Below are 18957 nucleotides of genomic sequence, written 5' to 3' on the forward strand. Positions count from 1 at the left end.
TATTTCACCAACAATGATGTTCCCAGGGAAACTTATGTTATTCTTTAGTGTCAAAAAAATAAAGCACTAATTTATTTGGTGAGTGGATTTCTTTCAAAAGATTTTAGTTACTAAGTGAAATGCTTACCCCTTACAGGAATTTTCCAAATTTTAAGGCAGAGTTTTGCAAAGTAGTTAAACGAGGCAGAGCAAGAAGGGTTAAAAAATCCCAGTTTGTATGAATTACAGTATTGACGGTCAGTATTAGATACAGCATGCATTTATGGAAAGGATTAGTTTTACTGTAGCCTTGAAATTACATTCAAATTATTAATACTTCTAAATAGATCTTTCTTTTCTTTTAGACAGGTTATCTCCTGAAAGGCGCCCAACTCTTCTGCTACCCACTGGAAGTACAAGTAGCAAAACAGAGCTAAGAGGAAACACCCTTTTGCTGGAGTGCATTGCAGAAGGATTGTGAGTTGACATTTGAAACATGCAACGTAAATGCAGAAATGCTAAGCGCATCTCACTTCTATATCTTTACACTGTTTTCCTTTTGCAGTATGATTATGTTTAAATTTCGATTGTTGATTAGTTTGATAGTGTGCACACACAGAGAAAGGGAGACAGCTGAGATGCTTGCTCTTTCCCACAGCTATTTCACAATTTGTTGTTTCCTTGTCCAACCAATAGAAGACAGACTTTCCCCAGAATTTCCAGAGACTCTATAAGGGAATACTGTACTTCTTTGCTCTAATTTACCAAGTTGTCTTGAGTGTGTCTTCATAAATCAGACATTCAAGCAGCAGTAAGGTTTTTATTCTTCCTCTTCCCACAACACAAGGGTCATAGCAGAGACTCTGGGGTAAAACCCATCAGTTCAAAGGTCCAACACCTGGCAAACAACACTTTGGCAAGCGCAGGAGATAATTCCATAACTTGCTTGCTTTTATAGATCACTGGTCGCTGGTTTTATAGAAACCCGGTGCGCCCCCGGGTTTCTCCGTCCTCCACCAGTCGCAGACTGTGGGCCGAGGGGGAAGGGTGGCATTATTAATATGGGAAGATTTTCCTTTCAGGGCTCTACCATCGCCATCGATCCCCGGCATTGAATGTGTTGGCCTAGTGTGGGACTCCGAGGAGAGCTTGGCTGTCTGGCTGGTGCACCGGCCACCTAGCGCACCAGCAGCCACCCTGTCAGGCCTATTGGAGGCGGAGGCCGGCTGGGCCTTGGAGTTCCCTAACCTATTGGTATTGGGAGACTTTAACATCCATGCTGATGCCACTCCCTCCTCACAGGCTCTGGACCTGGTGTCTTCCATGGCGACACTAGGGCTCTCCCAGTTTGTTTCGGGCCCCACACATCAAGCAGGTCACACGCTAGATTTGATCTTTGGCGTAGGTATAGATGTGATCATGTCTCCTTCGATGAAGGTGCCATGGTCTGATCACTACGCTCTGAAAGCCAGGATTGACTTTCCACCCCCACCCTGCTTAGGTGGCGAGCCGATTTGGGCTCGCCCGCAGAGGCTGATGGACCCTGATAGATTCCGCCAAGCCTTGCGGGACCTTGCTCCCCCTGGCGACTCATTGACTGAGCTTGTTGAGGGCTGGAATACCCAGCTCCTGGCAGCCATCGATGAGATCGCACCTAAGCGCCCTCTGCGACCCCACAGAAACCGGGCTCCCTGGTTTACCGAGGAGCTCCGGAAAATGAAGCGGGACCTCACACGGCTAGAGCGAGTATGGCGGGGTGCCCGTGACGGAGCCTCAAGAACATCTTATAGAGCTTTTATGAAAACCTACGAGATGGCGGTGAAGGCTGCTAAGAAGTCTTACTTCTCGGCCTCCATTGCATCCGCTAGCTCTCACCCAGCGCAATTATTTAGTATAATCAGGTCTTTAATGTCCCTTGAGGGACAGCCAAATTTAAATAATAATTTGACACACAGCTGTGAGGCATTTGCGAGCTTTTTTGCGGAGAAGGTCTTGTTGCTCCGCCATGACCTCCCTGCCAATTTGGATACAATAAAGGAACTGGAGGCCCCTTGACTGTCCTCGGGTCCAGTATTGGACCACTTTGACCGGATATCCCCAGCCGATGTGGACAGACTCCTCCGAGCTGGAAAGCCCACCACCTGTCCTCTCGACCCGTGCCCGTCTTGGCTGATTAGAGCGTGTCCAGACGAGGTGCGGGCCCTCCTGGGGGATATCATCAATTTGTCCCTTGGCACAGGGACATTCCCAGGGGAACTGAAGGAGGCAGTGGTGCGCCCGCTCTTAAAGAAAACATCATTAGATGCTTTAGATCTATCAAATTACCGCCCGGTTTCGAATCTTCCGTTCCTGGGTAAGGTGATTGAGAGAGCGGTTGCTGAACAGCTTGGTGGGTTTCTGGATGAAACATCGGCTCTGGATCCATTCCAGTCCGGCTTCCGCGCTGGTAATGGGACCGAGACGGCTCTGGTTGCCCTAACAGATGATCTTCGTAGACAGCTGGATCGAGGCGGGTTGGGGCTGCTGATTCTTCTAGATGTGTCAGCAGCTTTCGACATGGTCAATCACGAACTTCTGGACCACCGCCTTGCCGACGTGGGGATTCAGGGCACAGTCTTTCAATGGCTGCGCTCGTTTCTCTCTGGTCGGGGACAGAGGGTGGCGCTTGGGGGGGAATTGTCATCGCGCCACTCCTTGGTGTGTGGAGTACCTCAGGGTGCGATACTCTCCCCGATGCTTTTCAACATCTTTATGCGCCCCCTCGCACAGCTTGTTCGGAGTTTTGGGCTGGGTTGCCATCAGTATGCCGATGACACCCAACTCTATCTGTTGATGGATGGCCATCCTGACTCGGCCCCAGACACACTGACCAGATGTTTGGAAGCTGTGGCTGGATGGTTACGTGGGAGCCGGTTGAAGCTAAATCCTTCGAAGACAGAGGTCCTGTGGCTGGGATGGGGCGATATGGGATTGGGGGGGCAACTCCCATCTCTTGCGGGGGCGCAATTAGTGCCAGCACCGTCCATTAAGAGTTTGGGTGTAATCTTCGACACCTCCCTTTCCATGGAGGCACAGATTGCAGCTATAACAAAGGCGGCATTTTTCCATCTCCGCCAAGCTAAGCAGTTGGCTCCTTACCTCTCTCGCCCTGACCTAGCCACTGTGATCCACGCGACGGTCACCTCCAGACTGGATTATTGTAACTCACTCTACGTGGGGCTGCCCTTGAGACTGACCCAGAAACTCCAGCGGGTGCAGAATGCTGCAGCGAGACTCCTTATGAGGTATTCGCTGCGAGATCACATTCACCCGGTGCTATACCAGCTGCACTGGCTCCCAGTGGAGTACAGGATCAGGTTTAAGGTGCTGGTTTTAACCTTTAAAGCCCTATACGGCCTAGGACCCTCGTACCTACGGGACCACCTCTCCTGGTATGCCCCACAGAGAAACTTACGGTCTTCAAATAAAAACATCTTGAAGGTCCCAGGCCACAGAGAAGTTAGGCTGGCCTCAACTAGAGCCAGGGCTTTTTCGGCTGTGGCTCCGATCTGGTGGAACACTCTGTCACAAGAGACCAGGGCCCTGCGGGACTTGACATCTTTCCACAGGGCCTGCAAGACAGAGCTGTTCCACCAGGCCTTTGGCCAAGGCACAGCCTGACTCCCTCCCTCAGAAATCTTCACGGAGCTCTGGCCCAATGGCTGCCAGTGGCTTGAATTAATTAATTTTATAATGAATGATTTTAGAGTGTTGTTTATGCTGTACTTTTGTACTGTTTTATTGTTGTTAGCCGCCCTGAACCCGGCATCGGCTGGGGAGGGCGGGATATAAATAAAAATTTTTATTATTATTATTATTATTATTATTATTATTATTATTATTATTATTATTTATTTACCTCCTACAACTGTCATTCGCTTGTAGTATTCACTCTTTCTCTCATTCCTTTCCTGCCCTATCAGTATGGGCTGTGCTCAGCAAATATTTAACAAATTTGTTTTCCTTTTGTACCAGTGACATGTAGTGAATTGTAGTGCAAGGATCCTAAATGTCAGCCTTTTATAAATGAGATATTCTAAATGTACATATTCTGCTTATCTCTACCTCTTTTTTCCATTGTCCATCTACCAAGAATGAGTTAGTCTTTTTCTTTTTCAAGTTACGTATTATTTTTGGCTGTATCTGTAAAATTTGCTGGTTACCTATCTGTCCATAGCAACCTAAAGCCCACTGTGGAAATTTGAAGGGAACTCTGTTAGCACAGAATTCTGTTAGCACATGAGAGTTGGAATATTGTGCTCCTTCTGCCAATCACTTTAAACTCAACTGCTGTTGCTTTGTTTGTTTTTCATCAGACCTACGCCACTTATTCGCTGGATTAAAGAAGGCGGTGAGCTTCCTGCCAACAGAACTTTTTTGGATAATTTTCATAAAACCCTGAAAATAATAGACATTTCTGAAGCTGACTCTGGAAAATATAAATGCATTGCATCAAATCTTTTGGGTTCTGCTCACCATGTTATAACAGTCACTGTCAAAGGTAAAACTTTTCTTAACATAACATGTAAATTTTTTAGTTCAGAGGGGTGGCATCAGATGGGTTTTACTACATGAAAGGTTTGTCTGAACTAGATTTCTACACTGAAACCCATCCACATGTCGAAATGAGAAATATACTATGGTGTATTAACTATACCTTGCTAGGTATGTTTACAGCACTTCATGGTGGCCAATACTGTAATGCCATAGACCTCACACAGTGTGGTAAAGCCCTCCCAGCACACTGAAAATGTCTTGTATATCCTAAAGACATTTTGGAATCCGCTGGATAAATTGAGGCAGATTCTGATCAGTCTCAGGTCTAATCACCCAAAATTCTCCTTCAGCAGAATTTCAAGTCTGCCAAAATCAGTACAATGAGGACAAATGGGTAGTGGAGCAGATGGTACCTGATTCAGTCTGATCTTTGGACAACTTGTTGCCCCAGCATGTGTAGAGGACAATCCTCTCAGAGCCTGATAGATCCAGAATCTTTCTTAAATATTCTGGGGGATTTTTCTCTCAGAGTTCTGCCGAGGCCCTTGTTGTCCTACCTCATTATTATTGTTTTAATATTGCATAATATATTTTAACTGATTTTATTGTATACTGTATGCTGCCTTTGAAAAAAAAGCATTTTGAAAAGCAACTAACACATCTATTTAAGTAAATGAATAACAAAATGACTTGGATGCAGATATTCATGGTTGGGAGGGGATTAGCAGAAGATTCATCTGCCATAGCCTACCCCTTTCAGAGAGGGTACCTCAATCCTCAGAAGGGGCTTTCTGGAGGTGGCAGAGAAAATTACCTTCTGCCAACCCATCCCCATTTCACCAGCACTTCCCTGAATACAATCAAATACTGTACTTTGTTAATATATAATGTGGAATAAAGATATTATATGCAATATGCAGCCCAATAGACTTGTTACAAGAAGTCTGCAAGTGAAGATTTTACTGATTAGCTGACTTCAATGTGACATTCAGACCTCCTTCCTGATCTTAATGTATTTGCTTCATCTACCCTTTCCTCATGTTGCTGTCCCTAAATTCCATCAGCTACCTTTGCTCTGGGCTCCTTGACTCTTGGCTTTTCTACTCCTTCTGATTTCTTTTTGGGCTACAGTACTCTTAACAAAATACTCCAAAAACTTTTGTTTGTAGGTTCTCTGCAAGTTTTAATTATCCCATCCAAATAGACAATGTTCCCCTCTCTCTCAGGATGTGCACTGCAAACATTCTATCAACTTTGTTCCCTAGACAGCCAGAATTTTTCCACCATAACTATTTGAGTCAATCTGTGTAATATTGTATGCCACCACACACACACACACACACACACACACACACACAATAAAAGATATACAGATGGTTGTTTTGTTCTCTTTAAATTCAGCTGCACCTTACTGGATAAGAGAGCCCACAAACCTTGTATTGTCTCCTGGAGAAAGTGGTTCCTTGATTTGCAGAGCTAATGGCAAACCCAAACCCAGTATAAGCTGGTTATCGAATGGAGTTCCTATTGCAAGTAAGATCTGTTTTTACTCTCTTCAGAACAATGTGATGCAAAGTTTTTAACTGGTGTCTCTGTTCCAGGAGAGGTGAAAGCCCCAAAGCTTTGCAGGATTCGGCTTCCATTTAGGGGAAAGGAAGGAGAGAGGGAAATAAACAAGGAATAAAGACTTGGACTTTGTTTATATGGGTTGTATGCATGGACTCTGCTTTTATAGACAGTTGTGTATTATATGGGGATACAAATTTTGCTTGTTTGTTTGTTTGGAGATTATATGGTTAACTCTATAACTCTAGCGTTAACTAGCTCAAAAGAGAAGGTGGGAGAGTTATCTGAGTATGTGAGAGAAGGCTTGTCTGAAATAAAAAAACAAACCAAAATTTCCTGTCACCTGCAATCTGCTGGGCAGAGCCCATGTTGTGGAGGGGGCAGGTAGCCAGAGGCTATTCCTTGGAGGACTGCCTTTGGGGCAAGCACTTCAAAATGTGACTCTGGAGACATCAAATTAGCAAGGGGGACATACTGGAATTCTATGGAGTACAATAGAAGAATGTAAGTTTGTAACCTTAGGGAATGTATTTAGAGACTGCAAAGGAGGATTGCATTTAGCCATTTGTTTGTTCTTTTGCTTGACTGGGAATATGTTGTCTTTCAGTAACTTTCTCATGCAATGCCTTTTCCTAGAAGAACTCCTTATTTTTGTCTTGGTAAACTTTAGATTTCATTTCATAAACCTGTTGCAGCCTAGTTTTTAACACTCCCACGACAAGGAGCAATAAACTACCCTACCTTTGCAGAAAAAACCCCAGGGAAGTTTTTAGGCTGATTGATAACTGGCTGCCTTGTAGAAAGAATTCCTCATTATCAGGTGGCAGCAAGTTCTAAAGTTGAGAATGGTTGGCCAGGCAGAGGGGTGCTTTCAGTTGCGGCTGAATTTCCCTTCCCCAAGTGGCACAGGTTCCTTCGCTCTACTGAAGTAGGTTGCCATTAATATCCCTTCTGAAGATACCATTCCTTTCCCTTTCAAGTTTCTAAGCAACAACATCATTCAGGAACTCTGGATGAGGTGGCTTTAACTTGTGCCAGGCAAGGAGACAGCCAAAGTCCTCAAGTGAAACAGTTCATTATAGAAAGTGGACAAGAAATAGACTGGCCAGGTGGCGGGAGGAAGTACTTAACAATATCTCTCCTACCCAACGATTAAAGGTCCATGCAGAAGCCCTGTTCTGCACTCTTTCTCACATAGCCAACCTAACAACCTGCAGAACAGGTAGAGCCCCTACAAGAGGATTTGTAATCTTATATTTCTATATAGAAATGCTGAGTCATATTTTGGCCTTGCCAGGAGTTCTGGAAAGAGGTATGGTGTGCTGGAACAATAATTTGTTAAAATACCATTTAGATGAAGCACATGAGTTTTATTATTTGTATTCTGTGGCAGGAATAATGTTCGTTATCTTCCCATGAGGGCAAGGTTCTTTGAAGTGAAGTGCATAGGGATCAGCTACCTTTGATTTTACACGCATTAAAGTATTTTTTGTGACTTTTGTGGCTTTTTTTCTTCAATGGAGGAAGATGTAGACCAAAGGAATAATTTCAAATAAAATATCAAGATTTGAATTTCAAAGCTGTTTACTCCCTGTAGGCCTTGCTAACAATGATCTGTTTTTATTTTCTAGTTTTAAAAAATGCAGACTAGAAATGCTCAGGACTTTACTTTATTTAGATTATGGGGTTAACATCCCCCCCCTTTTTTTGGACAACATAATACATTTGTGAATTGAATGACCTTGTACTAACATCTACAGTTTTGTGGCTCCTGTGGAAATTAGACATACAGAACAATGCTAAATTATATGATGGGTGGGAGTGAGGTTGCTGATCATCTGCCTGTTCCAACATCCTGCCAGTTTGTGCCAATCAGGACCAGAACTAGGGAATTAGCTCCAAGCTGATGTTCTTGAGGGTCTCGATCCTGTGGCTTCCTGAAATAATGCAGGGGCTTTGAACCTGGTGCATCCAAGGCCCCTCTGCCCTGATCCTCTCACATCCTATTTCGAGGCCTAGCATTAGCAGTTGCTGGTGAAAACAATGCTGATCTGTGCCCACAGATCTTTCAATGACGGATATCCACCCCCCATAAAGTTCCTGGGCATCAGCAGAGGGCTATCTCCTTCGTTTCTTATCCTCATTTCTCCAGGAGATCTGGCGGCTTGCATTGCATTCTTAGCAATCATGTTGTTTCATTATAGTTGATTTGTAATTTAAAAATGCTTTTCTTTGGGGGGGGGCGTTGTTCATTTGGATGTTTGAGTAAAATTATATGAATTTTTATCACATTCTTGTATACTTTGCCTCTTAAATATTCCAGCGGAGGGGCTATATTGGTAGCATTAATGTATCATTTAACCTCAGTTTTTCACTGTGGAAGGAAGGAAAATAAGTAATTCCAGATAGATCTACAGTCAACTTTGGATATTATTGTTTGTTGCATTTGCATTTTACATACTCTCTCCTTTTCTTCAGGTCCTTTTTGCTATAACTTATCCTTTGTTCTTTTGGTAGAAGATGTGCCTCTACTTGAGTTTCCATTATGTTTTACTGTATATTACTGTATCTCGCAAGAATTTTCAATCCTATCTCTGAACCTCTCATTACTTTTTGTTAATAACAACTAAATAAACAGGAATATTTTGGCATCTCTGAACATTTTTTAATATCTCCTTCCTATTTTTGCTAGTTGCTCCTGAAGATCCTAGCAGAAATGTTGACGGTGATACCATTATTTTCACTGATGTACAAGAAAGGTCAAGTGCTGTTTATCAATGTAACGCCTCTAATGAATATGGATATTTATTGGCAAATGCATTTGTGAATGTTTTAGGTAAGACCACATTTTCTTTTTGGGGGAAATCCCCTAGTAATAATGCTGTGCAGTTGTGTGATTTCCCATTTGTGCAATCCTATACGTGTTTAGTCAGAAGTAATATTTTAGCATTCATTAAAGCATACATAAATTAGTATATTAAAAATCAGTTAAAATCAAACTTCCATCTTCTACTAGATTGAACTCGACACCTAACACAAGCCCAAATAAGAATGTCTTACAGCACAATTCTATGTATGTTTACTCAAGAGATATGTCTCGGTGTGTTCAGTGGCTACAGTAAGGATAGACTCGTACCAGAAAGTAGATAGGGAAACATTTTTCACCCCCTCTCATAACACTAGAATTCGGGCTCAACCAATGAAGCTGAATGTTGGAAGATTTGGGACAAAATGAAATACTTATTCACACAGTGCACAGTTAAACTACAGTATTTCATCCCAGTATCTCTAGTGAGGGACACCAAATGATTTAAAAGAGGATTAGATAAATTACTGGAGGATTGGGTTATCATTGGCTGCTAGTCATGATGGCCAACCGCTGTTGGAGACAGTATACCTCTGAATAACAGGTGCAGGTTGCATAGAAATATATCCACGGGAGAATCAGTACAATACATACTTCACTTTTTTTGTCATACAAATTTTCAAAACTTGGAGATAATTATATGTTTCATAAAAGCTGCAAATGTCTGCTCTAAGAATGCTATTCATCTCAATTAAGCTAATGAGAGAATGAATTAATAAGGTTGTGTCAGAAACTCTCCAAATCACATTCATTTAGTACACATTTAGTACACACATACATTTGGTACACTGGAACCTCGTGTTACGTACCGTCCCACTTTCAAATGCTGTGGGTTACGAGCTCCACTAACCCGGAAGTAGATGCTCCCAGTTGAGACCTTTGCCCCAGGATGTGAGAAGTCACATGCCGGCAGCATGGCAGCAGCGGAAGGTGCCATTAGTGAAAGTGCGCCTCCTGTTACGAGCAGTTTCGGGTTGAGAACGGACCTCCGGAACAAATTAAATTTGTAACTGGAGGTACCACTGTATACATAGTTTTTGTTCTCGGTCCTCTTTTTTGTTTGAAAAGCAAACACAAAATTGTTCACCTTAGGTTTTATATTTTTTCTAACAAGCAGTTACAAATAAAAAGAAAAGGTGTCGTAGGAGAGAAACTATTTTTCGCTCTATAAGACACACCCGACCATAAGACGCACCTAGTTTTTAGAGGAGGAAAGCAAGAAAAAAATATTCTGAATCAAATGTTGTAAGTGGGAAAGCGGAGGCTGCCGGCAGAGCAGTGTGGCTCCCCCACCACCACCAAAGAACAGCTCAGGAGCGTGGGGCATCGGCGCACAGCCTGCCTGCTGCTCCCAAACCTTCCTGGGGCTGCAGGGGGAAGTGGAGGCTGCTGGCAGAGCAGCGCAGCTCCGCCCCTCCCAACAAAGAGCAGCTCAGGAGCGTGCCGTACTCTGGCAATTTGGCTCCAGGGGCCACACATTCGCTCCATAAGATGCACAGACCTCTCCCCTTACTTTTTAAGAGGAAAAAAGTGTGTCTTATGGAGCAAAAAATACGGTAAATATGAAATAACATCCGATTTACAAAAAAGTTTAAAATGGAGCTTGCAGAATGCACAAAAAAGTATGCATTTCCTACAAAGAGATGCAAAACTTTTGATTCCTGAGCATGCTAAAGCTATCAAATATTAGAAGTGCTAGGGAAGGCAGCAGTATTTTTATCACAGGTATTTCCTTTCTACAGTGTAATAAATAGCAGGTCTAGAATGTTAATCAGGATGTGGATTTATTAGCTGAAGTCTTGCAACTTCTTTGGTTCAAAACTGCTACATAATAAGAGAGGGAAGAAATTGAGGGAAATGCTTTTATTGTTCTTTATGTGGTATTTTTATTTAAAATGCTTGTCTCCTGTTTTTCTAAACAAATGCATCCAAAGTAATTCACAACAGTTTCAATAATGCCTTTCTTTTAGCTGAGCCACCGAGAATACTCACTCCTCATAATGAACTCTATCAAGTCATTGCAAACAAACCTGCCCTTCTAGACTGTGCTTTTTTTGGATCACCTGTGCCTGAAATTGAATGGTAAGTTAATTATGATGTAAAAAGCTTCAAAGATGTCCCGTTCCATTCACAACAGTTTTTTAAGCAAATAATTTTGGAAATTTGTAAAATAGAAAACTGTTTTTTCACATTTTCATTTGCAAATCATTTTCTTACCTACGGAAGCAACATTAGTACATTTTCTTTTTTCCAATACAGTGGTGCCCCGCAAGACGAATGCCTCGCAAGACGAAAAACTCGCTAGACGAAAGGGTTTTTCGGTTTTGCGTTGCTTCGCTAGACGAATTTCCCTAGGGGCTTGCTTCGCAAGACGAAAACGTCTTGCGCTTTTTTCTTAAAGCCGCTTGAAGAGGCGCAGCTGCGACAGACCGTGCTTCGCAAGAGCGCGAGGGCCCGGGCGGTCACGCCCAGGTGAGGCTCCGACCTGCCACGCCATGCCGATGCCACGAGCGAGCGAGCGAACCCAGGCCGCCGATGCGGGACGCTGCCGGGCGCGACGGGGCGCCGGCCGGGGTACGCGCGGCGGACCCACACCCGGCCCTAACCTGCGCGGGCGGGAAGGGCGGGCGTCGGGCCGGTGATCGAGCAGGGCGCTGCGGCGGCGCCTCACCGGGCGGTCGGAGCGAGGCGGCGCGTGCCGCCCGCCGCCGCCCCCGAGCGGCGCGGCCCGTTGGCGGTCGGGGACAGTGGCCACTGCCCTCCCTCTCTCCGCGGAGGGCAGGGCGCGGGCGACCCCTCCGGCCGGCGGCGGTGTCCGCCCGTTGATGCACTGGGAGCCCCTCCGGGCGCGCGCGCAGGTGGCCGGCCGGGGGCCGCCTGGCAGGCAGCAGCGGGCGTCTGGGCTGGCGAGCGGGAAGAGGGATGCGCCGTTGCTTGCATCGCCGCCGGGTCTTTCTCCTCTGGCGTCCCGTCACTGGGCAGACGGGCGCCGGGCAGGGGGGAAGGCTTCGGCTGCTGCGCGGCGCCGCCACCACCCTCTCTCCCGTCTCGGCCAGGTGAGGCGCTCTGCTCGCTGCCCCTGCCGCTGGCGGCCCCCTCGGACCTCTCCGGGCATGGGCCTTTCCGCCGTACGAGGCCCCCTCGGGCGTGCCGGCCGACTGGAGGGAAACTCCGGAGGTCCGTAGGGGGCAGGGCGGCGGAAGTGCGGGGGTCTCCCTCGACGCGTCCCTTCCACTGCATGGGGCGCGCGGCGGCCGGCCAAGGCTGGGGACGGCCGCGCGTCGTCTCCCCGTGGTCAGGGGGTCGTGCAGTCCATGTTTCCCTCCGCCCAGGGTCCGGGTACCTGGCGCCCTCCGGGGCGGCGGTTCAAAGACTCGAGCGGCCTTGTCACGCAGGGGACGAGGCCGGGGAAGTGGGGGCTCCACCTTATCCCCCTGTGCCCCGCGGTCGCGAGGCTCCCCGCCGGCGGGGCCTCGGGCCGGGCCGAGCACCCGGACGGTGAAACCCCCCCCCAAAAAAGAACAAAACACACACACACACACACAAAAAAGGCGCAGCTGCGACGGACCGTGCTTCGCAAGACGAAAAACATCGCAAGACGAAAAGACTCGCGGAACGAATTAATTTCGTCTTGCGAGGCACCACTGTATAATGCATCCTTTCTTTCGCTAGTCAGGACAAAATTAAATGATCTGTTAAAAGCATGATTGTATTTAACAGGGTATTTAAAAATGTATTCTTCCTTTTAAATACCCATTTCAGAATGGGGATCAGGTTTAGAACCCTTGTCATCCCCCCGCAATATTCCATTTGCCCCCCCCCCAAGTGCTAGTCCATATGGGATTATTATTATTTTTGGAACTCTGGCATACAGAAAAGAATACTGAAGGCCATTTAGTCCAACTGCCTGCAATGCAGGAATCTTTTGCTCAATGTGGGGCTGAAACCCACAACCCTAAGATCAAGAGCCTTTTTCTCTATCAGCTGAGCTATCTAACTTCACTCTGCAGACATGGGCTTGTTTCTAATTGGTGGGAGCAGTTTTCCAAAAGTAAAAACTAGGCTATGTCAAATTGATCACACATTGTCTACTTTGGCCTTTAGAATCTCCTCGTTGAATATTAGTATATTCTAACCCTAGGAATTTACAAGCCATTAACTTACTGGTACAGCTGTGTTGGTCTGAGCTATAAAGATGTATTTAATTAAAGGAACTCATTTTCACCCAATGATGTTTGAATAAATGCATAACATGATTGTGTTTTCAACACTTAGGTTTAAAGGAGTGAAAGGTAGCATTCTCCAAGGAAATCAGTATGTTTTCCATAAAAATGGAACCTTGGAAATTCCTTTAGCCCAGAAGGATAGTGCTGGCACGTATACCTGTGTTGCAAGAAATAAACTAGGGAAGGTACAAAACGAAGTTCAATTAGAAATCAAGGGTAAGAAATCATGCCTCATACCACTCTTCTAATCACAATTCCCTAAAGAATTTCCAGCTGTTAAATATCTTAATAGTAATTTTATGTTTCAGAGCCAACAATGATTATTAAGCAGCCTGAATACAAAGTTGTACAAAGGACTGGGCAGGTTTCCTTTGAATGTATAATTAAACATGATGCAACCTTAGTACCAACAGTTACGTGGTTGAAGGATGGCGCTGAATTGCCAAATGACGAAAGGTATGTACATCATTTTCTCTTTCACCATTTCTTTTCGAGGCATTAAAACCCAGTTATTTATGCATTTCATAGAAGAAGTACAATTTTCCTTACATGATATTTCTAATGGGACAACATACTTTAATGCGCCCTATGGGACTTAAGGGGATTTGGTCATTCTAGCATTACTTGGTTAGTATATTTGCAAGGTAGTGCACAAAGTGCACACATTTTGTGGAGGTGTTTCCCATAGGCTTTATTTCAGTCCCGTGTGACTTACAAGCCACCAGTCATGTATTGTGGTTTTCCTGTTGCTCAAGGAAGGTGGCAAAAACAGAAAGTTTGTTGGATAGCAATATTGTGGATCACAAATTTCGCAGGGTGTCATATTTTGGCTGACACAGAAAAATAAGACATAATGAGAAGAGATAAAAGGGGTAGACTATGTAAGAAAATGCGGTTGCTGCCTTCCCTGTCATAGGAATGCATGCAAACAGGTGTTTGACAGCTTTGTAGTCTGCTACATGCATACAGAGGCAGTTATATGATCTGCAATCTTCATGTCCTTATTCAGACAAGACTCAAATTTTGGTTTGGTTTTTGGCAGAATTTAGGCCACAACTTTATTGATTACAGCAAGTGAGTGGTTGCATAGGCTCTGGTTCAACTAGCTCCCCACACCGTTGCAGGTAGCGCTGACCCAGGGCACCAGCATAGGTCAGCCTAGGGTGAACATCTGGATAAGTGGAAAGCCGGGAACAGGCTATCTCCGCTACCCAAATGCCCCCCTGGACTCAGGCACGGGCACAACCCCCTCTAAGGGGTTGACCAAACTATCAAGTCCCTGGATTCCTTTAATGGAATACCCTTCACATAGGGATGGTGAGAGCATTCTCCCATCCCTATCACCTGAACCAGAGCCTGTCCGCAACCTTACAAGTTGTGATGATTTGCTACATGGCAGGCGAAACCCAAATGGCACCAGCCAATCAGCCAACTGGGGAAAATTCCTGCTGTGCCCCTGTCCCAATGACAGATGACACATGATGGCATAGCAAGGTCAAGCACACAGCCCTAAATATAGGGAGAGTTGGGCGGGTGTTCCAATGCACGCACTGAAAGAAGAAGCTCTAGGTCACGTGCATAGGTATATATAGGTCCCTTGATCCATTTAGCTTGCGTCCCATTGGCCTGATTAAACCCAGCATCAAGGGACCTACCAACTGAGTGTTGTGGCTATTCAATCAAACTCACCCACAACACAGGGTTTGGTTGCCAGGTCCCACCGCAGCACGTGCCCTCTTTAAGGAAGGACCCGATTTATTACAGCTGTTTGAAAAGGTATATAAATCAGATTGCAGAATGGGACTCCTACCACAATTGTAACTGCATATTTGAGTTCCAATTCAAATTCCCAAGTTCCGACCAAGATCCCCTGTTCACTTTGTGGAACATGGAATTGTTTGGACCTACCCTTTTGCATTCATGGAGCCTTCCTCTTCACTGAAAAAGGTGGTGCCATTGTTAACAGGCAGCTTTGCGTATATAGATATCAGAACTTCTATGCCCTCTTCCACTCGCTCCACTAGGTGTATGCAGATTCTGGAGAGAGCCGAACCATGAATCCAGTTTAAGACAATGCAACACACTATGTAAGCCAAATTGTGACTTAGCTCAATGCAGCTGCAAAATGTTTCGGAAGGAGCAAAGTGTCTGTGATCTCCTGTCCTGAAGGAAAGGAGATTGATTTGGCCTAACATTATGTGGCACTAAGGACTCTAAATAGACATGCATTAGAGGCTGTTCTGTAAATTTTAGAAGCTACTGAATCATAGCTAATTATTTTAAATTTAGCATAGATGGATTAGGTAATACATTTTTCAACCACAGTAATTATATACTAATTATATTTAAGAAGTACCATACTCTTGTTCCTGCTTCTACTACACTATATTTTTTTGAAGATGCAGGCAATATTTAGTGGGTTGATATGTGACCTAAATGTGGTTTATTTACTGCATGAAGGATGCTTTCTCAATATCAGATAATATCAAAGTATTTTTCAGTACTGATATTAAGATTTAACTGTATTTTGTTGCAATATATCTTATAGTCCTATGCACCAATGGAGTGACTAAATGTATTGTAATTGCAGGTTTTTTGTCGGTAAACACAACTTGACCATTATGAATGTCACTGATAAAGATGGTGGAACATATACTTGCATAGCTAATACTACTCTGGACAGTGTTTCTGCAAGTGCTGTGCTCACTGTTGTTGGTAAGATTTATTTTAACTTATGATCACGTCTATGATAAATCTATTATCTACTATTGAGTTTCAGCTAATGGTAGGGTTGCCATATGTCTGAATTTTCCCGGACACATCCGGAAATCAGGCTGGAAAGCGTCGTCCAGGCGGATTTTCATCAAATCGGCAAAATGTCCGGATATACCCGGATGTATGGCAAGGGGGATTAATAATTTAAAAGAAATCATTTTAAAATTTAAAAAGGCAAAAAACTTTGATTTTCACTTTGGGGAATATGGCAAGCCTAGTTTATGGGATACTGCAGATTGTTCTGGAAAATGAAGACAATAAGTTAATTTACTTCATTTCTCCACAAATTTAGTTGGATTTCATATATATGTGTGTGTGTTACATTCTTGATAACTTTTAGCCTTGTCCTATAGGACTCTATCCAGAGAAGCATGAGCATAAATTTATGTTGCCACATATACTCCTGAAAAGCCATGCCGGAAGGTCATGGAACCTTGAGTATGGTGTGGGATGGAATGCAGGAGCTTCAGTGAGAGGAGGAAACGAATGGAAATCAGACAGACTCAGTTTATGTGGAGAGAAACTCTGCATGCACAAGGCAATCATCCTCAGTTTCCATAACTCTCTACTGGAGCTCCTTGCAACCCATAATAAGTTGCTCTTGAGGGTCTTCATGCCACAAGTGGGCACAGTGGGGGAAAGGGGTAGGAAAGCCTTCTAATGTAAGTCTCCTTATGCTCAGACATACCTGGATCCAACCTATTTTATTTATAGATTAACTTTATTTTTAATGCCTTTTATTGTTTATACAGGTAATAAGCATGCACACTTTATAGATGCTTTGGCAGCACTGCACACATATTTGAGAAGGGAAGAAGGGCCCAAAATTTAGTACCCACATGATCGAAAAGGTTTTTTTAAAACTGGCTATATCAGCCACAGAGACATGATCCAGCACAGATAAATACACAGCTCTGAATGTTCAGTGTGTGGGTTTTCTCTGGAAGCTCTGTTTTCATACATGGATCCTCTGTGCCTGATTCTGCTATGGATTGCCCTAGCAATATTAGGCTTTTGTCTATAACCTCATTCACATCCCAGCTTTTTCTGTTTGTTGAATTAGAAAAAAATCAATGTCTGCCTATGCCTGTTAAAAGGGGGAAAAAACTTTCCTTAATCCATCTCAGGGACTGGGGTTGAGGCTGTAGAAACCAATTTTGCCTCCATTGTATGTTGGATTGAAATAAACGACAGACGAATGACAAGTGTCATATGGGAGGCATCTTCCGAACATGTCTCGGGGAGTCCCTTTTATTGAATATTACATTCCGTAGATGTGGTCAACCATGCATTAAGAACAGGTCAGGGTACGATGTTTCATGAACTCAATGTGAACTAAACATTCTAGGGTGGGTGAGGAAGGAATGCTTCAGCTTAGAGCGGTTTGCCAGAGTCATGTGCAGGAGCAAAACTTCCCATCAATTGTATATTTACTTTCCTGACAGCTTATATTATTTTAGATAGCTATCAAGGATCAGCAAGTTGCACAGAAACACGTATTCCTATCTGTGTACCTGGATGTGGGCTAATTTGCCTGTTGCATGGGAAAATAAAACTGATACAAGCAGTAGGGTGATACACACAGATCCACCTGCTAAGCAGTCTTGTTCTGCAAAGCTACAAGCAAAGCAGGGAAGGTGTACTGTGTACAAACAAACACACACACACGTGTGCTACTGTTATGGTTGTGATTTCCTGGATTGTGAAATGAACTAGGAAGGAAACAAGAAAGTTACAATGAGCTAGTAAAGAAGTTACCTTATGGTTCAATATAAGTTAAGCAAGACCTTTTTGTTAGTCATTGGCTTATTCATGAATAACCCTACAGTATCCAGGCTTTGTTTTAGTTTATCACCTGTTTGCAAGAAGTTGCTTATGTCTCAGAACAATGGATGTCATCAATTTTACTTGCTACAGTTTTCAGCTTGACCCCTAATCAGTGCATGATTAGAAATTAATACTTATCCATATAGAAGTAATAATGTGTTATAATATTCAGCCATTTTAATAGTAACTTACTTGTACAGTTCAGTTTCTTTTCCGGCTACTAACACTGACTATATACTTTATATTAATATCCTTTTTCAGCTCCTCCAACAGCCCCACCTGTTGTTTACGGTAAACTAATAAAAAAAAAGTCTTGTTTGTGTCATGCACCAAATGTTCCTAACCTTTCTGCCTATTTCAAGCTGAGATTTTCTCTCTCCCCCCCCCCCCCCGTTTCATTACATTTTACAAACTTACTTTGGATCTGATGATAATTTAGTATTGTGTTACCATTCTTTTGAGCTAAATGCTTGAACTGTTTCATTATTATGATTTAATACAGCCTGTGATCAAGACCAATATTTCTAATAACTGAGTAAACATTTTATCCAAAATTGTGTTCAACATACCTCTTTAAGTACACATATTTTCATCATTAAAATTTGCCTTAATACTTCTCCATCCCCACAAATCATTTACATTTTCTCCACCAGATAATGTTTAATATTCCTTTTGACCTTTTCTATGGGCTTTTGGATATGTTTGGCTTATTATTATATGAAGAACAGCAAAATGGATACAAGTCTGAAGTTAAGTCAACAGCTAAGTGCAAGGCCTTAGACTGATTAAAATTAAACATGGAGCTGTGCCGGGAATTAACTACAGTGGTACCTTGGGTTACATACGCTTCAGGTTACAGACTCCACTAACCCAGAAATAGTACCTCGGGTTAAGAACTTTGCTGCAGGATGAGAACAGAAATCGTGCAGCGGCAGCAGGAGGCCCCATTAGCTAAAGTGGTGCTTCAGGTTAAGAACAGTTTCAAGTTAAGAACAGACCTCCGGAATGAATTAAATACGTAACCAGAGGTACCACTGTTCTTGTTTTCTTCCTTGGCCAGGGCTAGCACAAGTCTTGGGTAGACTCTGCCCTCATCTTTTCTTTACTCCCAAAACTTTAAAGATGTTTTGCTGCTGAATCTTCAATGAGTTTCACAGGTCCACCTTTCCTGAACTTGGCAGA

At 43.8% G+C, this 18957-nt stretch overlaps 1 protein-coding gene across 21 annotated transcripts in view; it reads left to right on the plus strand.

The window, feature by feature from the left end:
- NRCAM (neuronal cell adhesion molecule) overlaps positions 1-18957 on the plus strand; it is a 139960-nt gene that overhangs the window by 78150 nt on the left and 42853 nt on the right. For 14 of the 21 annotated variants that reach the window (XR_008332595.1, XM_053407274.1, XM_053407273.1 and 11 more), the window contains 9 exons: positions 345-456; positions 4335-4519; positions 5917-6048; positions 8774-8917; positions 10918-11029; positions 13223-13389; positions 13482-13629; positions 15764-15888; positions 18037-18066. Coding sequence is in view for 20 of the 21 variants with exons in the window: in XM_053407274.1 (XP_053263249.1) it covers positions 345-456; positions 4335-4519; positions 5917-6048; positions 8774-8917; positions 10918-11029; positions 13223-13389; positions 13482-13629; positions 15764-15888; positions 18037-18066 (1155 nt within the window). In the remaining variant the exon portion in view is untranslated. The remainder of the gene's footprint in view (positions 1-344; positions 457-4334; positions 4520-5916; positions 6049-8773; positions 8918-10917; positions 11030-13222; positions 13390-13481; positions 13630-15763; positions 15889-18036; positions 18067-18957) is intronic. The other 7 variants (XM_053407281.1, XM_053407282.1, XM_053407292.1 and 4 more) reach the window with 1 other exon arrangement.

Source organism: Podarcis raffonei, chromosome 10, assembly GCF_027172205.1.
Source record: "Podarcis raffonei isolate rPodRaf1 chromosome 10, rPodRaf1.pri, whole genome shotgun sequence".
Classification (NCBI taxonomy): Eukaryota; Metazoa; Chordata; class Lepidosauria; order Squamata; family Lacertidae; genus Podarcis; species Podarcis raffonei.